This window comes from Osmerus mordax, chromosome 4 (genome assembly GCF_038355195.1).
Source record: "Osmerus mordax isolate fOsmMor3 chromosome 4, fOsmMor3.pri, whole genome shotgun sequence".
Taxonomy (NCBI): domain Eukaryota; kingdom Metazoa; phylum Chordata; class Actinopteri; order Osmeriformes; family Osmeridae; genus Osmerus; species Osmerus mordax.
In genome coordinates, this window is record NC_090053.1 from 949228 (window position 1) to 974459 (window position 25232).

The 25232-nt window shown below is 42.2% G+C and overlaps 1 protein-coding gene across 1 annotated transcript; it reads right to left on the reverse strand.

The window, feature by feature from the left end:
- Positions 1 to 4446: 4446 nt before the first annotated feature.
- On the reverse strand, positions 4447 to 16011 carry snx33 (sorting nexin 33). The gene is made up of 2 exons (XM_067235391.1): positions 13710 to 16011; positions 4447 to 7563 (listed from the first exon to the last, which is right to left on the reverse strand). The coding sequence occupies exons 1-2, from the start codon at positions 15139 to 15141 to the stop codon at positions 7310 to 7312; spliced, it is 1686 nt and encodes a 561-aa protein (XP_067091492.1). The 5' UTR covers positions 15142 to 16011; the 3' UTR covers positions 4447 to 7309.
- Between the last annotated feature and the right edge of the window lie 9221 nt (positions 16012 to 25232).

Consider the following 25232-nt stretch of genomic DNA (forward strand, 5'->3'; position numbering starts at 1 on the left):
CTCAAGCAAAGCTTTTGTTGAAAGTGGTTTCTATTAGAAATGAAAAAAATAGTTCTATATGGTTCTGGACATAATAAAAACGGTATTATTGTATGTGTGTGAAAAAAGCCCTATTCAACATTCAAACTGCAATTAAAATCTTATAATGTTCAATTGTTAATATTTAAGTATTTGCTTAAACTAAAAAGTGAAACTGATTCACTCTTTAACCCTTGTGTTATCTTCGGGTCATTCTGACCCATCAGTCATTGTGACCCACCATCGTATTGCGACAACTTTACCGCATACAAAAACAAAGTGAAGCATTTTCTTTTAACCGTTGGGCTGTCTCAGACCCCCCACATTAGGAAGGTTAAAATATATATTTTTTAATTTGTTTTTGTATTGGGTAAAATTTGGTAAACACAACAATGGTTCGTTAAGAACCTTTGGCTCATGTGACCCGAAGGCAGCACAAGGGTTAAGAAATAGGGATTGAGATTTTAACAGATTGTTTGTATTTGCTTCAAAGAAAATTTTTGGCTATGTCTAAACCATGTTTAATCAATGTATATGGAATCATTAGCATTTTGAAACCACCAATCATCTAGTGATCTTAGAACCTTCCTGCTAGAAATGATAATCTGATGATTCCTGGAGGTACTGATTATTTCAATAATTTAAATGTTTTAGTGTGTCGTACACTTATTTGGACACTAGATGGAATAAGGGTGCAAGAGTGATTTTCCAGAAACAAGACAAGTCCTTTATCAGCATTTAACAACCTTGTTTGAGCAGTCATATTATTCATTTTTTCCTACAAAGGTTTTTGGTTTCTGGAAATTCCTTCAAGGATTGTTGAGTTCTGTCTCAACAAAGGCCTTGTGGCTTTTTAATCATTTTTCTTCTGTTTCTCTTGATGGTCCCGCAAGGTATTTTGTAACTTTGTATTCAGTCATCTGATATGTTAATAACTTTCTGTATTTAGTCAGTGGCTTTGATCAGTTGACAGATAAAACAGGCTTCTGACGTCATACACCGCGTTCCATTTAGACCTTATAATAGTCATTATGGTATCATATCAATCAATGATGATAGCAGATTGCAGTGGTATGCTTATTTGTGAGGTGTACAAAGGCATCTTATCTTCTGAGACCAAATGTCTCAAACTCAGAGGACTGTGCTTCATGTGGGCACAACAACATGCGACATGCTATCATAGCAGCTGAGGAGCACAGTCAAAAAGCAGCCAAACATTTCCAGCTGACCAACCTGATATGAAATCATTAAAGTATGAACATACATACTTACATACATACATATACATCCTGACCCAGTCGTGTGCAGCCTTGTGCCATCGAGGGTAGACAGAGGAGCACCTGCCCCTCTGAACATGCCCTCTGTGCAGCTGCCCCTCTGAACATGCCCTCTGTGCAGCTGCCCCTCTGAACATGCCCTCTGTGCAGCTGCCCCTCTGAACATGCCCTCTGTGCAGCTGCCCCTCTGAACATGCCCTCTGTGCAGCTGCCCCTCTGAACATGCTCTCTGTGCAGCTGCCCCTCTGAACATGCCCTCTGTGCAGCTGCCCCTCTGAACATGCCCTCTGTGCAGCTGCCCCTCTGAACATGCTCTCTGTGCAGCTGCCCCTCTGAACATGCCCTCTGTGCAGCTGCCCCTCTGAACATGCCCTCTGTGCAGCTGCCCCTCTGAACATGCCCTCTGTGCAGCTGCCCCTCTGAACATGCTCTCTGTGCAGCTGCCCCTCTGAACATGCCCTCTGTGCAGCTGCCCCTCTGAACATGCCCTCTGTGCAGCTGTGTGTGCATGTGTTGTGAGCACATGACAGCCAGCACAGTCTCAGTGTGTCTGCCTGTGATCCTTACTCTGTGGTTTATTGCAAGACCAGAAAGCCAAGAAAAGCACAACTCAATCTAACATAACACCCCCCCACCCCCAAACACATGAAGAGGGCCAGGAGCAAGAGAATGGGTTTGGCAGGAAATGACCAGGGTGGACGCCCTGAGTAGAGCACAGGGTTTGACTCTTCTGATCTGGGCTGTGTTGTCCCTGATGCCAGCTGATTGAGGATGAAGGGGTTAGGGGAGAGCAGACAGGACAAGATCTGGAGCTATGAAGCTGGAAGAGAGCACTTCTGGGAATCCACTTAGGCTGTCGACATAGTCTACTGAAGCTAGAGGTGGTCCATACATTAGTGAGACACTAAGCCCAGTGGTGGATTCACACCTCCTATGCATTTCCCAAGTAATTTAAAATGAATGCCATTCAATGTGTACTTTTACAATGTCTTAATGTGATACCAACACCTTAATTCAGAATTTAATTATATTTAATAGCTTGTAATACGTAATAAGTTTACTAAAAGTAAAGTGCTGGGGAGGTAACTGGATGTCCAATGCTATATCAATTTAAAGGTATATTTGAGAACAAGATCACTCCCCTTCAGTCCGCACTGTCCAAAGACCACACATGTTAGCATTTGCCCTGCGCAGACAGTACATCTCCTGTTAGTAGTTAAAGAGACTGAAAACAACGTGGGCGTGTATTTCTGTCTGTCTGTGCGCCGCGTACCACAAATGAAAAAGTGTCCGGTGATTAGGAAAACAGAAAAAGACAGGAAATACGTACTTCGAAAACGTTTAAACATACAAACATGTCCACATGGTAATCATGTGACGATCCCCACTGTCATTTTTCAGGGAACTCATTTGAGGAAGAATATGAGGAAATATATTATATTATATTAAAATATTATATTTGAGGAAAAATATGTCAAATAATAAATTATTAGTTTAACCACAGTGCTGTGGCATCTTTCCCAAGCTGGAATGTTGTTTACAACGGTCAGACAGGATCGCAGGAATGCAGACTCTGTGTTCTGAGGAAGTGGATGCTGTCTCTAGAGAGAACTTCTTGTCTGACACAGAGCGAAGCGGAACGTCCAATGAAAGAGGAGTCAAAGTTGGAAGTTGTCCCTGGAGACTTGTGTGTCTGTTTGGCACATCCAGTCACTCGTTCAAAATGTTTAGTATAGGTTTCAGTGAGGAAATACAACTTGCTTCTCCATTTAAATGCTTCAAATGTAAAAAATGTTTTGCTTTTTGTGAACAAAAAAACTCAGACGATGCCTCTCAACAGCGTCTCTGGAGTCTGGTGATTACATCACTTCAGGATATAAACTCAAGGGAGATGTTTAAGTGTCAGGATTTCTACTTCACAAATTCAAGCGCAATTACATACTTAATACTGGAATTTTACAGAAGAAAGCTGGAGCCACACTGGTCAATGACCCCTTATCCCTAGAATGTCACATGACCCCTCTAGGTTCCATGGAATATCCATACATCTGTGTGGTTTAAATAGATGCCCCTTCTCCACAAACAGTCAATAACAGTTTGCTGGGTGAAGGAGAGGGAGAGAGACTGCCAGAGGTTGTGATTACGTTGCACAGAATTATAGAGATGAAAACCAAAGCAGTACAGATCATTTCCACACTGTGCTTCCTGGTTAGCAAATAACAGTAAATCAACACAGATTTAATAAAAGATATACCCAAGAGGAAACGGCAGTGGTTTACTCCTGTTGACTGACAGTGTAACATGTAGTTTAAAGTATTGTTTTCAACTCATTTGTAAACAGTAAGAATACAAGTGGATGTTGCCCTGGGATAATGATACAAAGTTTAGATTTAGAAACAGAGAGGAAAAAGGATATGGGTATATTTTTGCTCATTTCTGCTAATGACTACAGTAGTGTTGGAAGAGAAGTAGAACAAGCGCCCTGTGTCATGGCCATGACCATCTGTTGTGGTTTTGCAAGACGCTGGTGCAGATCATGACATGCATGACCATATCTTTACAGCATCTGTCAGGACAGCCTGCCATGCTGTTTGTTTATTATATTATCTCAGAGGCGTAGGTCTGTGGTCAAATGCGGGTGGGGTGGCTTTAATAACTAGGATGCCACTGTGTGTGCTGTGTGTGTGTAGCAGGGGGGTTAATGCTCATGTACAATCATGGTGTTCATATTGTATTGGTTTACAACAAAGACTACTTATTATTTAGTTATATTAAGCCTACATTAGGCCTGTTTGTATTTCCCAGCCAACTCTCAGTAAGTGCACTACATTAAAGAATCTCTTTGTAGCGTTCCCCAGGCAATTCTGTTGAAATACCTAAAGCAGCTTGGCCTCCAGTGCAGTTTCTATGCACTTCCCAGCATGCAGTGCTTTTATAGAAAACTGCTGGCACATCTCATAGCTTTGCAGACTGGTAACGGCTAGACAGTCAGCTGCATATACTTCTGTTTTTTTAAAGAAGTATTAGGACAACCGCTTTGAAAACTACTGTGTGAATGTGTCTGTATCCTGCAAAGATGAACCCATTCATTGATTGATTTTTACAGCGTATATTTGTAGGTAAAAATAAATAAATACACCCAACACACTACTGCAGAGATGAACAAAACACATCATTATATTTCTTTTATTAAAATGTAGAGCCTCCAACTGTAACACTAGTCCTCTTCCTCTGATAAACATGTATCAGCCCCCATTTCACACATCCTCTTCAAGATTAAATCATGTGTGCAACCAGAAAATGCTTCCCCTCACCAAACACTAAATTACTGTCAACATTTAGAGAATGTCATTATTATCAGGCTGCCAGTGGTTGTCGTAAAAAAGACAACATGTTTTGCAAATGTCAAGAAAATCCATCTCATCTCCCATTTCAAAGTTTTTTTTTTAACCTCACATTTGCATTAAAATAGCGAATGAGAAAAAATACTTTCTTAAGAATCGAGGGAGTTAACAATAGACAATTAAGACCCTTCAGCATAAAAAAAAAGTCCAGTGGAAAGTAATGGGGTTACTTTGGTCTTAGAGCAACACAACTGTGCAAAGAGAGACAACAGAAGAAAAGGTAAAAGAAAAGAAAAAAAAGATTTGAAGAGATTCAACACCTGGAATGTCGTCACCCACCTGGGAATGTGAACCATGTAGACCATTCCCAGAGCTGACATGGGGTATCTTGGCAGGTGTGACTGTTACAATTCTACACAGAATGAATTTTAAACATATAATTAATGCACTTCCATCTATTATTGTTTTTTTTGGATTGTTTTAACTACAATATGTGTATAACTGGAAATAAGAGCTGATCATTTAAAAGCAATGCACATGATCAGACAGGACACATATTCTGTAGTCTAAGAACACTTTGCATAATACTAATAATAATGCTAAACAGCACAAAAGAAAATAACTCGTTAAATAATCACATACCTGGTAGAGAAATATGACTTGAACTGTTGCGCAATACATGAAATAACTTGAATGTGGAGCTGTCTTAGGTTGTGGATACACCTTAACTGATTGGTTCATATAAACCTGAAAAAAACTAAACCACACATTCCTATATGATGTTTACTTTGATAAAAACCAATCAGTATATTATATATTTGGAGACAATCATTTGTTTGGAATCATTATTAGGTTATTAACAGACTGGTTTAATTTGGACCTACAGCATTCTGTACACATTCCCCTGTATGCACTCTCAACTTGTTCTCTCTGATGCACACACACAGGTCCACCAGTTAAAGAACTGTGCAAACTGAAGAACAGGAAATTCAGGGCTCCATTTTTCTTCAAAAAAGAAGAATCAGATGAAGTCTTGAACCCATACACACACAACATGCCTTGGTTTCTTAAGGCACTTCTTTAACTAAAACCACACAAAGAACATTATATTTGTAATTATTAGGGCTGTCAAAGGTAACCACCAAAGCTGACATGCTTATCTCAAATGTATTCCTTGTACTACATTATTCAAGTTTTCACTTGGTAGCTTCAGGTTGAAGAACACAAAGCTAGACTGTAGAATCATTTTTAGAAGTTGGGGGGAGTTTCAGGGTGGCCTGTTGCTGAGCAAGAACTGGATTTCTTCTGAAGCACGTGTTATAAAGCAACATTCAGGTCCAACAGCAACACACAGGTGGGCATTTGGACCTGCAAGCTCTTGATCCGCAGTCAAATCCTCCACCTTGCCCTCAAATTGTAGTTGACAGCCCTACTAATTAACCTGAAGCTCCTACAGTTGCTTGTAACCCACTAACCTTCAACAGGCACAATCCTGGCTTGTCTAGGATATGAACTTGAGGACAAAGACAGTAAGGCTACATCATCCAATCAGCTGAGCCCTTAGTTGTTCTCTTCAAGCATCATAATGTTTGTATTTAAACTGTAAATGGTCCCTGCCAAGAAATACAACTTTTCCACATATTACTTGATCACCGCACTGCATGAGGGTAACATACCAGAATCTACTTTTTTTAACAGAGCTTGTGTTGTGGCTTTTGGGCGTTTCATGTACTAGTATAGCAGAACACATTATAAAGCCTTACACCAAGCAACTACATTGTAAAACCTGTGGTAATAATAAGTTATATCGAACTGCTACGAAATTACAAAGTACAGTATGATATAACTAAGTTATTACACAAGTGGATTATGGGTATGGGGAGTTGTGTTTTCTAGGTTTAAGTGGATGTGGAATATGAGAAATGTTAGTAAATCACGACTCATATTTACATCCACTTGTCCCTGAAAAGCCCACTTCACCCATACCTTGAGATTCAAGTGTTCATAGTGTCACCAACCATTTGATTTAAATCAAACTGCAGGTAATTCAATGCACATAATCACGTACTTCCTGATGTGACAGAATTAAACATCACAAGTAAATAATTTACTCCATCTATTTGTTACGTTTGGCCAGTGCTTTTGTATAAGAAATTGTGACCCAAGGCCTGAAAGACAGTCATAATGTGGGTTTTGTGAAGTTTTTGCTGCTGTAAATAGCTGGTTCAAAGTTTGGAGGGCTAATGCTAACTGGAGCCTATAAAGATTCTTCTAAATGCCTTGAACAGAAAATGTGCATAACATGACACTCCCTGGAAATGTATGCAAAAACAAGCTACATGTTCTATGTCTGGGAGGCGTTATCCATCTGGGATGCCAAATCTCTCACATCTGGCATGAAACTCACACTTTGCCTCTAACAAGTAAAATAGGGTTAGGGTAAGATTTTCTAGTTATAAGCTGTCAACCTCTTAAAAAAATGCTACCATTGTGTTGTGATTGCATTGTTCAACCATATCCAAAACCCAATTCCCAGTATTGTAAGGCTGGTTAGAAAACCATGAATGATATTTGGACAGGGCAGTCACTGTTAACCAGACAGACATGGGCACGACCTTCGCTCTACAGGGTGTCATACATGTTGCTCTACAGGGTGTCGTACATGTTGCTCTACAGGGTGTCGTACATGTGCAGGGTGCGTTCCAGCTGCTGGCCCACGCGCTGATAGAAGGCGATCTGCTCTTTGAGGTAGGCCTGCATCATCTCCTTGAAGTCCACTTCCCGGCGCCGATGGAAGTGGTTCATCTCAGCTTGCAAAGCAAACCCCACCGTTCGGCAGCGCTTGCGAACACCATCCGCCTCGTCTTGCTCCATCTTCCCTTCATCACTCATCCTCTGGCTCTCCTTCACCTTGGCAAACGCACCTGCAGGACGGGAGCACGTCAGTAATGTCTAGCTGGAGAAGTTACTCTGGAGGTCCCCTCCCTTGCAAGTGCAGTGCACTAAGAACTTCCAAGCTTAGTAAACAAGTGACCTCTGTCACATAGCGGCAGAGGGCAAACACATTATCTAGGTAGTGTGATTGGACATAATTGAGGTTGGCAGATAGAGACCGTCACTTTGAAAACAGAAGGTATGTTCTTTAGGTTCCAGCAAACCCCAAACGAAGCAGGGCTCAGAGATTGCACCTGAACTCATCCACCACAAGCCAAACATTCCGTCTGTATTAGTCCAGTGTAAAGGTGCTATTTTTAATCTAATTCCTCATGGAATCTGCTTGTGAATCTTATACTGGAACTAGACCTGTATGGGTGTATGTAGACTTGGAAAACCTTGAACAAACTTTTTGTTAGGCACCTTTATCGTAACATAGTCATTCATCAAGGATCACCAGACAACAGAGCCTGAGCAGCAAGCAAATGCACAGGAGGAAACAGAAACAAAAAATGATGTGATCTTAGCAAAGCTATGGAGGCTCACTAAACTCCTCTCTATTGCTGAAGGAAATCAAGTTGTTGCCACATTCGGCCCTCCCTGCGATGACATCACTCAGTAAGTATGGAACACAGCAGCAACAGGGTGGCAATAGGCCAGACTGCAAGTCGTGAGATTGTGCCTCAACTTGAATCTAGACACTGGTTTCTGTCAGAAAAGCCACATTAAGATCGCTCATTTGAATGTTTGACAGGCATCTAGTGCACTTCCCTGTTGTGACAGTGGAAGCCATGTTAAACAGTCTGTAGTGTTTAGTTGACCTACATTAATGTATTGTTTTCCACATGAGGGGAGAATGTGCATTACCAGATAGGAGGGAAGCGGACAAAGGGTCTGCCCTACGGGGACGGGAGATGAGATGGGAAAGACAGAATCACCATTTCCAGACTTCTACATGCCATTTACTTACGTATGCATATTAAATCAGTGTGAACTTTAAATGTTTTGATTTCAATAGCAATGAATATGAAAAAAGGTCATTGCGATAGTAATAATGCTCTTTTAATAGGCTATATATACCTTGATATGTACGGATGTATGGTGCATAACAAAATAAACTAATCTAGCATAATAAATACATTTAAAATCATAATAAAATCTCCACAATAATACTGGTAGTCATTCCAGCCCATGTCATTTGCTGTTACAGACCGACCCAGCCCCACATTAAAGAAAGGAAAAATTATCTGGCCATCGCTGAAAAAGGTTTGGGGACCCCTGCCTTAAACCATTGATCAGTTAACAAAAACTAAAGATAGTGTTCAGAATACAATAAACAGTGTTTGATCTATACAAAAATACTGTAATATAATAAAAATATTTTGCAATGTCCATCTATTAATTATGTTTCTTGTATCATTGATAAACTGTTATTATTCTGTTTTAATATGCCTGCATAGCCATAAGTTGGGTCTTTTTAAGGTGTGCCTAGGAAATGCCTGTGTCGCTGATGTAAGTCAGAGGTCACAATATTACCAAAGTGTATAATGCCATGCAACCTTGAATGAGGAAAATAGAAGGAGTGACAAGGCCATTTCTAGGAGCCCTATCTAGAGACCTAACAAAAGCTATCTAGCATACAGTGTCCTTTTTCAGTGCCTGCGAAAGGCTACCGTTTTGTAACCTCCCATATTGTGATACCATATACTCTCTTGATTTCCTGTATTCGTTGTCCAGTCTTCTGTGATACTCAACTTGAGTGTAACAGACACCTGCACCACACATAATAAATACATTGATTTGTCTTGAACTCATAACTATTCCTTTCATTGACTTTGCACTTTCAGAGCAATTGGGTACTATCAAATACGTCTTCAGCAGCAACCAACAAAAGATACTTGAACTTGAAAATGAATAATGGATAGATTTTCACAAGCTTTTTGGGATGAAAAATATGTGTTATCTGATATTTTGTAAGAACTAAATGTATTTGACACAAAGTATCTGGACAGTGACCCACTTTTTAGTTTGGCTCTGTGCTCCACTACTTTGGGCTTGGTATTGATACACTGGGAGATTGAAGAGCAGACAGTCAGATTCAATTTGATAGTATTTAAGGTCTCGATGAACCAAAGCAATACTATGGTTACCCACACTGCTGCACTCTAAGGAATTTGCTGTCATGACAACACATAGGTGGATGATCCTTCCTAGAACTAATCTTTTCTTCCTCTGTCCTGCTGTCTGTAAATTGTGCAGATCACTGCTAGGTTTACGTGCACCAACCAGCAACACAGCAATCCCCACTAAACACATTTTCATACCAAATGATGCAGCTTCTCTTCCGATGCATGGCAAAACACAAACATGTCAGCAAACCATCAACACTGTTCCCTATATCTTTTTGTATGTCATTAGTAGCATATTCAGGCTTGATGAAAGCAATGTCACAGAGGGCTTCATATATGCCAATAGAAGTACACCTACACCCACCTAAATGAATGGATCCACTGGCTGCAAAGCACCACAAAGCTTTAATTCGGGCGCAAGGCTGTTTCCGCTAGAAGCACATTTCTCTGGACAGCCAACCTCATAATCAATGGGTTTTTTTCCATTTAAAAAGGCACATATGCTAGGAGAGACCGAGTGAGAAGAGATCCTCAGTGTAGTCCCGTTGGCTTTAATTCTGTGGCAATAGGAATCATAGTGAAATGTGCTAAGGTTTGGTTAAGACAGCTTATAAGAAAGAAAAACCACCATAACCTAGAGTTTAAAGTTTGGAGTTGAATACATAAAGGAAGAGAACAGAAAAGGCAGAAAGAGCACAACTGAATGCAGTAAAGTCTCTGTGAGCCTCCATCTGGCTGTGAACATGATAGGCCAACTAGATGTGCTAAAACGGAATGTGCGGGCGAATCAGTTTTGCAATCTCCCGTCTTGTTTCTCTGTTTGGACTTCAGAAGGTGGTTTTCCTCACTGAAGGAAACAGTGAAGAGGAACAAAGTACAGCTATTTGCAACCACAGGATTGTTTTACTTAGTAAACAGATTGACAAATGTTTGGGACTTAATTTAAGTGTTAATGCAATTAAGCCTACATGTAAACTCACTGCATTAGTCATACCAAGGAAAGCGACGGGCAATTCACAACCTGTTAAAAGTGTTTTGTCTGAAATGGCTTATTTTGGCAATTGTATTTTGGCAACTGTTTCAGTAACACCAATCAGATTCAGTATTTCTCATGTCAGACAATGAAATTGATATGTGAACTCCCAGTCCTCATGGTCACATCTGTCTAGAACTGTTTTCATGCTTTGATCAAGCTCCAACTATAGGATCAGATCTGGCCCAAGCTCAAAAGACTTCAATGCTCAAGTCATTGTATGGACCAGACTTGATCTATTCCTTTAGAATTGAAGTCTAAAGGAGTCAGGTGGCTGAGCGGTGAGGGAATCGGGCTAGTTATCCGAAGGTTGCCAGTTCGATTCCCTGTCAAGCCAACTGACGTTGTGTCCTTGGGCAAGGCACTTCACCCTACTTGCCTCGGGGGAATGTCCCTGTACTTACTGTAAGTCGCTCTGGATAAGAGCGTCTGCTAAATGACTAAATGTAAATGTAAGTCACACAGACAGCCTGCCCTGACAGACCAACCAGTGGGACCGTGAAAGAAAACTAGACCTAAAGATAAAGCAACACCTTCAAGGATAGGGGAAATGAGGGAATGAGAAACAAAGAAACAGAAAAGGGAGTTGAAAAAAGAACGACAGTGAGAAGGTGGTTAGGTACGAGAAAACTGAAAAATAGTCTCTCTCGAGCCTGTCCTACCCTGCCCTGCCTGTCCTACCCAGCCCTGCCTGTCCTACCCAGCCCTGCCTGTCCTACCCAGCCCTGCCTGTCCTACCCAGCCCTGCCTGTCCTACCCAGCCCTGCCTGTCCTACCCAGCCCTGCTTTATTAGTGCCATACTGAGCTCACCACACCACACCCGAGATGTTCCACAAGTTCACACATACAACAATATCAGAGTTCAGACGGTGGTGGTAGTCAGTACACAGTGAGAGGAGATGTGTAGCCTACATGCGTGGTGAATCACAAGGCTGTGTGTCTGGTATGTTGTCACAGCTGGATTTCATTCTGAGGAACATGTATCACATCAAGCAAAGCTCTCAGTCACAGCTAATAAACCTGAGCTGCAGCAATAAGCAAACAGGCTTTTAGTCTTATCATCAACTGGTGTTATCGTCATCGTTGATGCAGTGGGTACATTTCAGCACAAACGTCTACAGCATGAGGTCAGACTATGTTAACTTTACCGCCATTTCAAAATGAACAAACCACTTATTTAAGATTGACAAGCATTTGTTCAGTTACATGTAGGCTAAAGGGGGTACAGTATCAATGATCAGTATTAGAGAACCAATCAAAGTGAAGGCAGTTTTTGACGACAACAATGGACATGCCTTTTGTCTTCTAGCAGTCTAACAGCTTGCACTGATTCCAGCTCCAAGGCTGATGGTAATATGCCCTCATGATGCAGGTGGGCGGACTGAAGCAGGAGCGTGAAGTATGTGCACATATCACGCGTGTTCGAACGGTGTGGGCCGGAGGGATACAGGAGTGAGTCAGCTGAGCCGAACTTAGTATCTGATGTCAATGTACTAGTCACAGATGTCATGACGTCGCAAGTCAATATCACTTCCTCATTCGACTACCCAACCCCGGGGATCAGACAGGGGTTTCGACTCACACACACACACACACACTCACACACACAACCACCTCTCATTAACACCACTTTAGTCAGCTACACCATCGAAAAGCTTGCAATTTCGCACGACTGGACACACAGGATTCTCACAGAAGTGGGGAGGGGGAAAGAAAAGGACTGACTGAGACAAAGTAAAGTCCTTAGTACCTGTGAGCAGTGAGGGAGAAATTGAGAGGGGGTCATGGTTTTGTTCATGGATCAACAAATAAAGAAGGGGTAACCATCAAATTCTCATCTCAAACTGCAGTAGAGACCAAGTTTTCTCAGTTTTTTGCAGTTGGGTGTGGCCTGCAAATGTGAACCTATTACGCAAACAACTAATACAAAAGAAATGTGCACAATCCTGATTGAGTTAGCGCCTCCTCTCCCTTCCGGCACAAAGCACCTGATAGCAGTTTGATCTGAGATCAAACATGCAGCTTTGATATGGAGCTGTGGACAACCGCCAAATACTTTTTGCATTTCAACAATATGGACAGGGAATGACTGAAGTGTTCATGTTACTTCACATTATACAGGTGCCTGCTTGCATGCTAGAGGATTCCTGACTAAGCAGATTTAGGATTGCACGTGCCAGACCAGTACATTCCTGTGCCTTGACTTAAGAGTACTTGAAACTTCCATAAAAACATATTCTGCAGGATAGTCTTACCAGATGCTGGGAACAGGTATAGGCTTTTATACAAGTTGGTAGCACGAAAAAATGTGATACTTTTCTGAGTGTAGTCTAATGCAGTATAGGACAAGTTCAGGTATCCTGTTAAAATGTTATAGTGAAAATCTGCTTTGTGCAAAGCAGATGTTTCAATCAAGACTTCGATCCCATTCAGACCAGCACATTTAAGCACTTAATTTTATTTACCAGGTATAGGCCTAATGAAACCAATAGAGATAAGTTGCAACTGAAAATAAACCAACAAATGAATCTAAATACAGTCATGCAGTTTCCAAGTGGAAAATACTGTGTCATTGTATGACTACTTAAACTTGTTTGTTGGTTTAATTTCAGTTGCAACTTATGGGGCCCTATTGGTATTTAACCACAGTTTGATATTATTTGTGAGTTAACTTGAACTTTGGGCATAGTCTACCCTGTTTGTAAGTTTCATATTTCTTTGCTTTTTTTTCTTGGACCAGGGCTAATTGAGGAGATGGAATTGGACAATAGGAGGAAGCAGTAGTGTGGACTTTTTTCATTTAATCCAAGATCCAAGTATCACCCTGCACACAAGACCAAACTACTGAAGTGATGGAACCTGTCTGCTTCGAGTTCGATTTACTTTTCAATCCTCCATGATAACAATGAAGGATGTTCAGAGTAACTACAGCCTAAACTAAAAAGGACTATCAATTTCACTAGGGCACATTACCTTTTTGCAGATGAATTATGTCTGGGAAATTTGCAAGCAGGCCTTGGTAGAGTGACAGTCTGTCCAGCATGTGGAAGAGATCATACTTCGGTTGCTCTGCAAACATCTCCCCAATGTTCTCATAAGTGCGGCCTGTGTGTGAAATGGCATTGTTGAGGGCATCCGAGCTGTGAGGAGGGTCAAGCACGAACGCCTGGCTGATGGACTGGAACGCATTTCCCAGGCGCTGAAACTCTTTCCTGAAGCCACCAAGGTGTTTTCGAACCAGTTCTGAGGCGACGTGGGTCAGCTGCATGACGCTTTCATCCATCTTCCTAGCAAAGGACTTGAAGGTGTCCACTCGCTCCTCCACATCCTGCAGGTCCTGGTGCTCGTTGGGTATCTGAAAGGTCAGCATGAAGTGGGCACCCACCATCTCATCTTTCTCCGCCCGCCGCTTTCCCAGCTTCCACTGCTTGTCATCAGCACACATGAGGAAGTGTTCCAAGCCCTCGTACTGTGAAAGGATAGGATGACTGGTCATGTGGTCCATCCAGATGACCAACCGTCTTTTGCGCTTCTCGATGAAGTCCTCCTCAAAACGTCCTGTGGCCTGTTTTTCCGGCAGGTGAGGCACAGAGATGACGGTGAACTTATGCAGCAGACGGTTGTATAGCCAATCGAAGTGCTTGTACCGGCGGTAGACAGGTCGCCCTGTATGGCTGGGGGTGACCCGGTAAGATATATAGGTCTTGATGCCTTTGAACTTGGTCTGTTTGGTAGGGTCCTCCACAGAACAGGAGAAAGGCTGAGGGCTCTCTTTCCACTGGGGCCCTTTTGGGCCCATCTCAATGGTGTATGACTCAGCTATCTTGGCCATCATAGGGACATCGCCCAATACAAACGCCTCTACCCCTGAGCGCACAAAGCTTGAGAACCGGTTCAAGTTCCTGCCCACCATGCTGCCCTTCCGCGAGCTGGAAATACTGTCCTGCCTCTCCATGTAAGGTTTAGCACGGTAGTGGACATTGGGGTTGTTGGAGTGCGGGTTCTGATGAGAATGTCCGTTCGCCCCACTTCCCCTCCTGGGGTATTCGTCTTCCACCACGGTGGAGCTGTCGTCCCAGTCATCCCAGTCGTCGTCCTCGTCATCATAGTACCTCTGCTCCATGTGAAATGGGGTGTTTGGGGCAGAGGTGAAGTAGGAGGAGTCATTACCTAGAGAACCAGCTGGGCTTATGGAGCAGTCTGTCAGGTTTGAGTTGGATCGAGGACGGACGATCTCCACATAGGAGGCAGGGAAGAGGCCTTTCTCCCCTCGACTGTTCTCCCCTTGTAGCCAACCATCCACAGAGTGCTCGTTAAAGATAACAAGCTCTTCATTCTCCTGGATGCTGATCTCTTCTTTGTTTTCGCTTTGGAAAGTGTAAAGGGCCTTGGCTTTCACTGACATTTTGACTATAAAAAGCTGTGAAAAAGCATCTGCACATAAATTGCACCCTGCCTCAAATCATCATTATGCTGCTACTTCTCATGTAATCGCAGCATGCTCACATAACACTTTTCTGAAGTGTGACATACGTTTTTTTCAAATTAATGATTTAAAGCTCAAATGGAACCAACAGAAGGGTCAGATTACACAAAAGCTGAAGAGAGTACAGTAGCCTACTCTTTAAATAATCGTATTGACCTTTCATAAAACAGAATGTAGCATTTCGTAAACCATTATGTCCATAAACACACGCTTTTCCTATTTAGCGATAGATTTGTAGGTTTTAGCTAAAATGTCTTCTTCCAGCTGCTATAAAATAACTTCATATAGCCTACTGCGGTGACCGTGCTCAACAATGGACGTATCAGTTTCAGAATCCTACTGATAACGTTCCATAATTTCATAAAATCACTTCTTTTGTTCCAGTTATTTAAAATAGGTTGATGACAAAGCTTGGATGTTTGAAAACAACATTGATCATCTTATGCTGTGTGGAAACTTTTTCCTCCAAGCAATAGCCTACAAACATCGGTTTTCATCGACAAGCAATTCAGATCGTATGGTCGTTGTAATCCACGGGATTCGAGCTACGATTGCGTAATGTAATATTCCAAAACAGATTTGCCGTACATCCTACAGACATGATCTAGAGATCTCTAAATATTATATTCCATAACAAGGTGCTTCAAATGCAAACGCTGAGGGAGGAGTAGTTAGGCTATCCTTGTGCTAGTTCAGTTTTGCTCCACATTCCTTTGGAAACTTGCTCCATTTTCCTTGTTAAACAGGTTCTTGCACATCTTCATCTTGATACCTTAGAAAAAAAGAAGGGAGTAGCCAACAACAAAAAAACTGTGACTGACAACGAAGCACATCATAGGCAAGTCCTAGCCACTCTCTTCCGTTCTGCAAGGAATAAGACTAAGCATTTCCATGACGTTAAACATGGACAATCGAGGAAAGTTATTTTTCCGTGAGGTCCTTTATCCATTCTTTGCATTTCAAGAAATATGCTCTACAGCGCCCCCAACACGTGAAACAAGAAAATGTGTGAAGGCAATGACGATGGTGTCTTTTTTTAAATTAATTAAAATAATTTAAAGACGTTGCTGATAAAAAAAAAGAATAGCATGCCAGTATTACTTATATTACTGTAATATAGCTAATCAAACAGATAAGAATAAGCTATTATTACAATAACCTCTAAACAGCATTCTATTTAATGAAGTAATTAGCCGATGACGCCATCTGGAGCAGGTTAATCAAAACGTTAACATGAATAGGCTATATTTAGTTTGTCATGTAGGTTACTGGAGTAAAGGTGAGAACAATACCTCAAAAGTCAACATTATTTGGGGACATGTTGCATTTTTGAATGTTCAGGAACTCCGGGAAACATCTAGCTTGGCCAACAAAAATATTTTTCTCGAAGAGGGGGGAATTGGGCTTGTTTGCAAGAATCAACATGTGCAGTCCACAAGCTGCGCTCATCAACAGCGCCACTTTAAATATTTGTAAGGCGCTTTAACTGAGGTTGCATCCCAAAGCGCATACTTTTACTTTTAGTTATTATCATTCTGCACCCCACCTGCCGTTACAATACTGATGCATGTAGTATGCATGCAATTAGGACATACTAACTCGTCTCGTCATCGAACTGATGAGTACAGTATTGCGCCCCTCTTTGGCTACACAAAGAGTTGTGGGTCAGAATATCCAGAAACGCAAGCTGGCCCGCATACCGCAAAATGCAACCAGATTTAAGACATCCAGGTATTTTTGCCATACTGTATTGGTCTTCAGCTAAAATTATTTTATGTAGGCCTAAAAGCTAATATTTTGAGCCAGGTTCAGGAGCATACAAATATTGGGGAAGATAGTTTTGACAGGAGTCAACAGAATCACCAAGATCCATCGGGGCCTTCGACCTGCACAAGATCTGACAGTTACTCAGTTTGCAGCTGAATGCATCTCGTTTATGTACAGTTTCAGCCAACATTTGATTGTTTAAATAGTGACAGGTCCGTATGATGTAACAGCGCCATCTGCTGGTATGTTTTAGCCTAGCGGTTTTAGTCAAAAATAAAACTTTAAATATAAAAAGTAGGCTAATGCAAACTGAATATTTTTTTTTTTAATCATAAAATTCATCATCCAAATATATTGCAATAGAGGAATGAGATGGATGTAAATTATCACTTTATATCCAGCTTGGCTAATCAGGTCCAATAAGAAGACGGGAGAAGAAGACGCAAAGGAAGGGATGAAAGTTTTGAAACGAGATCAGTGACTGGGGTTCTGGGCGTCGCCCTCGTAGTACAGGGACCAATGAGAATTCTGGCAGAGACTTGTAAACAAGTTCTACACGTTGCGAGATGTATTATTTTAGCACCCTTACTACGAAATGCGTTATCTGTTCGTGGACCGCACGGATTAAAGACAGCTATACAGTAAGAGATACATAATGTTATCAATCTTTTACTTTTGTGCCACTTTTTTGTGTGAATTCTTCTATAGCCGATTACAGTTGCGTAGTAAAGCCGTTTTAATAGCGTTACAAGGTCGAGCAAAAAATGTGTGTGACATCCGGTAAAAGATAACAGCCCCCTTTGATTGTAAAGGATTTCAAACTGTGTCAAATAGTTGACAAATTGGAACATATTTAATTGATCAAAAGGTATGATGAATACAATAGTTAATGAATAAGCTAACCCATATATTTGTTGTCTATCCTGCTCGTACGTGAAGGTTCCATAAAATAAAGTTACACTGTGGCTTTGGTGACAAAGATTCTCAAGTAGTTTACCGTATAAATATGTGGTCTGTTGCTTGAAAAGTATACAAGTGTGTTGCGGTAGAAAGATTCATGGTCAAGTTACTTAAAAAATAAACTGACTGATGGCAGTACAGATGTGGACAGATGCAAGTGCGCAACAGAATGAGGGTGCGCATAACTGTGCTCAATTGAGAGGATTTAACCATTTTTGCAATATCTTGACGTTACAACCTCAGATTTGGTGGTAAACTATTAAATAGCGAAATACACACTACTAAGTTAACACGGGGTCACTAATAAATATACACTATCACATTGTACTATCACAAAAATCAGTTCACAAACGAAAAACATGATACAAATTCAGCTCAATTAAATCTTTTGGATATGTCGATGATGATGACCAGAATAAATTACAATTCACACACCGAAGAATCATGTCAGTCTCAGCAGATGTCTCTGAGTAAAATTATGGTGTGGAATCCTGGTTTCAGAGTGGTAAGAAATCAGCTTTCCTGTCCTTACATGAAACCAGGATAAGACTTGACGAGGGAGCAGTGGATGTGGGCACAGCCTTCAACGTACAGCCAGCGTCACACAGCTGCAGCAGATCCCTCCGCTCCCCAGGACACTGGCTGGGGGCGGGGGTTAGCTTCCTGTCAGAACAGGTCAGGAACACTTTGCATCCTGGCAGAGAGTGTTGGTGGGGGGTGCGTGCGTGCGTGTGGTGGTGGAGGGTGGGGGTCAAAATGCTAAAGAGGTCTTCACTTACAGAGTGGAATCCAAATAGCTGGGTTTCTATGGAGAGCCACTTGTCTTGCAAGGGCCTATGTTTCTTTGATTTAATAATTTAGCGACTCGAGTTACTGCGTTTTTGAGTTTTGGTTAACAAAGTATCATTGCACACCATGACCAGTATAATTGTAGATTTCTGGCATACTGTCATGAGGTGGGATGAAAGTGTGTATGGTGTGGCAGTGCCAAATGTGTTGTGGTTAAATATGTTACAGTATATTGTTTAATCTGTCATGGTCCATGTCTGAAGGTGTTTTGGGTTAGGGTAAATCTGGTGTAGTGCAGTAAAGGGTACTCTATTTTTCAGCCTTATCTTGAGCATACATTATACTAGGGGCCAAGCATCCTCCCACCACAGAAATATTTTGCTTTGGTGCTATTCTACCTGACGTATAACATCTCTCTTTTAGTTTTTTTTAATGGATTCTTAGAGATTATTTATGGATTCATGTATAAATATTTATCTTAATGACTAAAATACCAGCTCAAAGGCTAATCACTCCTTCATATTCACATGAATGCAGAATATTTACAATGTGTATATACTGGTGTCTTTTCAAGCAGGAAATTATACCCTTTCTCAATTTCATTTTTTTCTCCTCCAATATTAAACCGGTTGAGCGGAAGAAACAAAACTGACGTCACAACTTCCTGTCTCATCTTTTTACACGCAAACAGTCTGCTGTCTGTGATCCGGAAAAAACAAACTCTTCGTCCTTGTTACAGTTGGCATACACTACCTGATTAACACATGATTAACATGCAACAATTACAGTAAATACAGGACATTTATAATAAAGTAACTACGTTTCTAAATGTAGAGGGAAGAGTGAAACGTCCAGGGATGACATTTGAAGGTGTGGATCACCCTGGGTCACTGTCATTATCACAGGTGGTTCAAGGTGTGGATCCCCCTACTGTCATTATCACAGGTGGTTCAAGGTGTGGATCCCCCTGGGTCACTGTCATTATCACAGCTGGTTCAAGGCGTGGTGCCGTGTTTTATTTCCGTCACCTCTCAAGGGTGCTGAGTAGTAACATGATGTTCTAAGGTGCTGAGTAGTAACATGATGTTCTAAGGTGCTGAGTAGTAACATGATGTTCTAAGGTGCTGAGTAGTAACATGATGTTCTAAGGTGCTGAGTAGTAACATGATGTTCTAAGGTGCTGAGTAGTAACATGATGTTCTAAGGTGCTGAGTAGTAACATGATGTTCTAAGGTGCTGAGTAGTAACATGATGTTCTAAGGTGCTGAGTAGTAACATGATGTTCTAAGGTGCTGAGTAGTAACATGATGTTCTAAGGTGCTGAGTAGTAACATGATGTTCTAAGGTGCTGAGTAGTAACATGATGTTCTAAGGTGCTGAGTAGTAACATGATGTTCTAAGGTGCTGAGTAGTAACATGATGTTCTAAGGTGCTGAGTAGTAACATGATGTTCTAAGGTGCTGAGTAGTAACATGATGTTCTAAGGTGCTGAGTAGTAACATGATGTTCTAAGGTGCTGAGTAGTAACATGATGTTCTAAGGTGCTGAGTAGTAACATGATGTTCTAAGGTGCTGAGTAGTAACATGATGTTCTAAGGTGCTGAGTAGTAACATGATGTTCTAAGGTGCTGAGTAGTAACATGATGTTCTAAGGTGCTGAGTAGTAACATGATGTTCTAAGGTGCTGAGAATTCCCCCGGTGGTTTCAACTTTGTCAGTTCCTCCGAGCACCTTACTGTAACTGTTACCTTACTGTAACTGTTACCTTACTGTAACTGTTACCTTACTGTAACTGTTACCTTACTGTAACTGTTACCTTACTGTAACTGTTACCCTGTTCTGCAGTTTCTTGTGGTTGAGTGAGTGGCAGCTTTCTCTTGAACAGTGTCACTGTGACATGGAAATTCTTCTTAGTCCCTTACTGAGATTTTTTCATTTAAATTTTACTAATATCCAAAGTATCTTTATTTTACTTAAGTGAATCATAATAATAATAATACATTTTATTTAAAGGCGCCTTTCTCGGCACTCAAGGACACCGTGCAGAGGTACAAAAAACATTAAAAGCAGCAGAAAAATAAAGAATACAACAACATTAAAAACAACAGAAGGAGGCAGTGCAATTGACATTAGGTGGAATAAGCAGTTTTAAACATATTCAGATCATGAACAGTTGTTTAATTGGTGACAGCCATCAAAACTAGATACTGATGACAACGTAATAAAAGCACATCTAATTTGGTTAAGCGATTACTGGGCGTGAATAATACATGTGTCATCATCTTTTGCCTAGCGAAGCCAGAGAGGAGTTAATGGGAGATTTCCTACAGTGTTAGATTTACTGCTTCAAATTGAAATTTCGATAAAGGCAAGTTTCTTAACACGTGTTGTCAATTTTGTAAATTAAAAGTCTAAACTTTTTAGTTGCAAAACATTTGTTTGTAGGAGTAACCCGAGTTTTTCAGGACAAAATTACATGATCAGGCTCCTGTGTTCGTGTCAGGTAGCTACTACTGATTGTAGTAGTACTGTATAGACTTGTTTTTTGCAGATTTCTGTGAAACTTGCTAAATAAACATTAGCTAGCTACACTTAATATAAGTGTAGCTATTGCAATAAAAAATATCTTTAACTTGTTTGGCCAATTTGATTGTGGAAGTCAAACCTTTTTAACTATGGAGAGAACTAGCTTGCCACAAGCTAGTTTGGGGAGGGGGTTATATTATTTCTAATCTGTCTGCTGTTCTACGTTGCCCACAGAATTGTATATTTCATATGCTCTAAGTTTTCCTCTATCTTGTAGCTAATAAGTGATTGAAAATGAAGTTGAACAGATGGAAAAGATTATTGTAAAAATTGCTGTGTGAAATCTTCTTGATAAAGGATGATTTGCCTTAATTAAATAATCATTCATACATTTATATAATTTGAAAGCCCTAGATCTTCTCAATATTGTATAAACATGTAGTCATTTACCATAAATAGTTCAGGTGTATGATTTAATATGAAAGTGTGATGAAAATATGAATATGCATGCATACCTCTACGCACAACAGATGCGGGACAACCTTAGAAAATGGCGCCCAAAAACACCAATTTACCCAGAATTCAACACGGTGTGACGCTTTTCCCGCTTTTTGTTAGCTAGCTAGTTAGCTTCCTGTAGGTACTGACAGTGTTGCGAAACGAGGCCACAGGCACAGGCACAGGCCACGGTGAAAACGTCTTATGTAGCTTGACATAGGTTCTTTATTTTGGTTAGCAATCCCACACACATTAGTTAGCCTACTGTTGTAGTTAGCTCTACTTACCCCGGCACGATGGAGTGGTGGACTACGATGACAGCGTCTCGTGAAGGTGAGCATAATGATACATTATGCGTGCTACGATTTTCGCTAGTGTAGCTGCTATCCTGGTACTAAAAGTGCTAGCTAGTTGTCCAAAGCACCGGGTCTTGGACGTTGGACGTTTGATGTTACATTTAGGCAACATTTATGCATTTAGCAGACGCTTTTATCCAAACCGACTTCCAAGAGAGAGCTTTACAAAAGTGTTAGTTTAAACAATAGGTTTGGAGGTGGAAAATGGAGGATGAAAATTCAAATTTTCTAGATAGTGGACAAGTGTATTTAAACAGCAAAGTGCTGTTTAAATATGGAGATGAAAGTTTTGGGAGTGCCTAGTAGTATTAAGCTTACATCTGTTTAATACTTTAATACTGTGTATGTTGTATGTGCTCATAGCCAGTAGGTGGCAGCAAAGGCCTTCCAATGAATTGTTTGTTGCACACTTAGTCAGTAATAGCTTGGGGTCTCCCCTACCCGTTCAGTCTGCTGCAGCCATGTGTATGTGCAAGGCCTGTGTCTGTATGAGCTAGCCGTGTGTGTGTGTGCTTGTGTGTGTGGTGTGTGTGTGTCTGTATGAGCTAGCCTTGTGTGTTGTGGTGTGTGCTTGTGTGTGTGGTGTGTGTGTGTCTGTATGAGCTAGCGTTGTGTGTTGTGGTGTGTGTGTGTGTGTGTCTGTATGAGCTAGCCTTGTGTGTTGTGGTGTGTGCTTGTGTGTGTGTGTGTCTGTATGAGCTAGACTTGTGTGTGTGTGGTGTGTGTGTCTGTATGAGCTAGCGTTGTGTGTTGTGGTGTGTGTGTGTGTGGTGTGTGTGTGTGTGTGTGTGTGTGGTGTGTGTGTATGAGCTTGTGTTGTGGTGTGTGTGTGTGTGTGTGGTGTGTGTGTATGAGCTAGCCTTGTGTGTTGTGGTGTGTGCGGGTGTTCCGTTGCTCTGGAGGGAGAGCAAGACAGGGTTTGTAGGTGTGCGTGTCAGGGGATAGAGACATAAGAGTGGCAAATGGTGAGCTCAGCACTCCATTCAGGACCTTACTCCCAGGACATACAGACATCCCGTTTGTAACTCGTGTTTCTGTCTGGGTGAAAACCCACTATGAGAAGGGCCGACTCCCTCCTGAGGTCTGCTGTGTAGAATTATTCATTCATGAGCTGCTAGGTCAGGAGGGCGAGACTTGGATATTATCCTTCTACACACACACACTCATACCCACAAATACACAGCTCTTACTTCCTGCTGGACTTGTTGTCTGTCCAGTCGTACAATACACAGCTCAGAGGCTCTCCGTGCATGGCAGCATGGTCCAGGGCTTGACTTTAGTCCACAATGTCTACGTAAACAGGGACTGGTGCCGGTGGGAGATGTTGGGTCTAGACTGAACCAGCCCATTGAACAGGCATCCACACAGACACAAGCTCACATGCACACACACACACACACACACACACACACACACACACACACACACACACACACACACACACACACACACACACACACACACAAGCTCACATGCACACAAATCATACTGGCAAACTTGGTATCCGTGTGCCTGTGTGCTGACTTTGTGAACCTGGTGCGACAGCCCCCTCACCTGCCTGTCTCAAAGTTGGAGCCTCCACACACACACACACACACACACACACACACACACACACACACACACACACACACTAACATGTTGTCACATGGAGCACACACACACACACACACTCTAACATGTTGTCACATGGAGCACACACACACACACTAACATGTTGTCACGTGGAGCACAGAAAGACACACACATATTAACATTCGTGCAAGCGCACACACACGGTCAAACTGCTGTAACTGGACACACATGCCTGAGGTTGTTCTGTGTTCAGTCTCTGCAACACGTGGGGCTGTGATGTTGGATGGAGGATTAAGTCTAGAAGAGCCTGCAGCTTTCATGCCGGGGTTTCCATTCTGGGGCTAGGTGTGTGTGTCTGTGTGTGATACTGAATGTTTATAGGCTTGCAGACACTACCTGCTCAGTGAGGGTTGTTTTTTTTTCCATTGCGAGCGTGTGTGTGCGAGCGTGTGTGTGTGTGCGTACGTGTGTGTGCGAGCGTGTGTGTGCGAGCGTGTGTGTGCGTACGTGTGTGTGTGCGGCCCTGTTTGCAGCATGGAAACCACAGCAGGCTTGTCAACTTGGGGGAAGACATGAAGGTAAAGTCTAAAGGCCCGTTCACACCAAGGACGATAACTGTAACTACAATATAAACATACAGTTTTATGAATAGTTCTATATTTAAAACAATAGCAGAGTCCACACCACAACCATAACGACAACTGTAAAGCAAAACAATATTGTTTGAATCACTTTCAAAACGATGCTAGTCCACCTCTTGCATAGCCAGTGGATAAATAACAATGTTCCTACCCTGGGTTTTGGATCCTTGTTCCACTGAGCCTGTCTGAGCCAGCTCAGCTGGTCTTCCCTGCCTGTCTGAGCCAGCTCAGCTGGTCTTCCCTGCCTGTCTGAGCCAGCTCAGCTGGTCTTCCCTGCCTGTCTGAGCCAGCTCAGCTGGTCTTCCCTGCCTGTCTGAGCCAGCTCAGCTGGTCTTCCCTGCCTGTCTGAGCCAGCTCAGCTGGTCTTCCCTGCCTGTCTGAGCCAGCTCAGCTGGTCTTCCCTGCCTGTCTGAGCCAGCTCAGCTGGTCTTCCCTGCCTGTCTGAGCCAGCTCAGCTGGTCTTCCCTGCCTGTCTGAGCCAGCTCAGCTGGTCTTCCCTGCCTGTCTGAGCCAGCTCAGCTGGTCTTCCCTGCCTGTCTGAGCCAGCTCAGCTGGTCTTCCCTGCCTGTCTGAGCCAGCTCAGCTGGTCTTCCCTGCCTGTCTGAGCCAGCTCAGCTGGTCTTCCCTGCCTGTCTGAGCCAGCTCAGCTGGTCTTCCCTGCCTGTCTGAGCCAGCTCAGCTGGTCTTCCCTGCCTGTCTGAGCCAGCTCAGCTGGTCTTCCCTGCCTGTCTGAGCCAGCTCAGCTGGTCTTCCCTGCCTGTCTGAGCCAGCTCAGCTGGTCTTCCCTGCCTGTCTGAGCCAGCTCAGCTGGTCTTCCCTGCCTGTCTGAGCCAGCTCAGCTGGTCTTCCCTGCCTGTCTGAGCCAGCTCAGCTGGTCTTCCCTGCCTGTCTGAGCCAG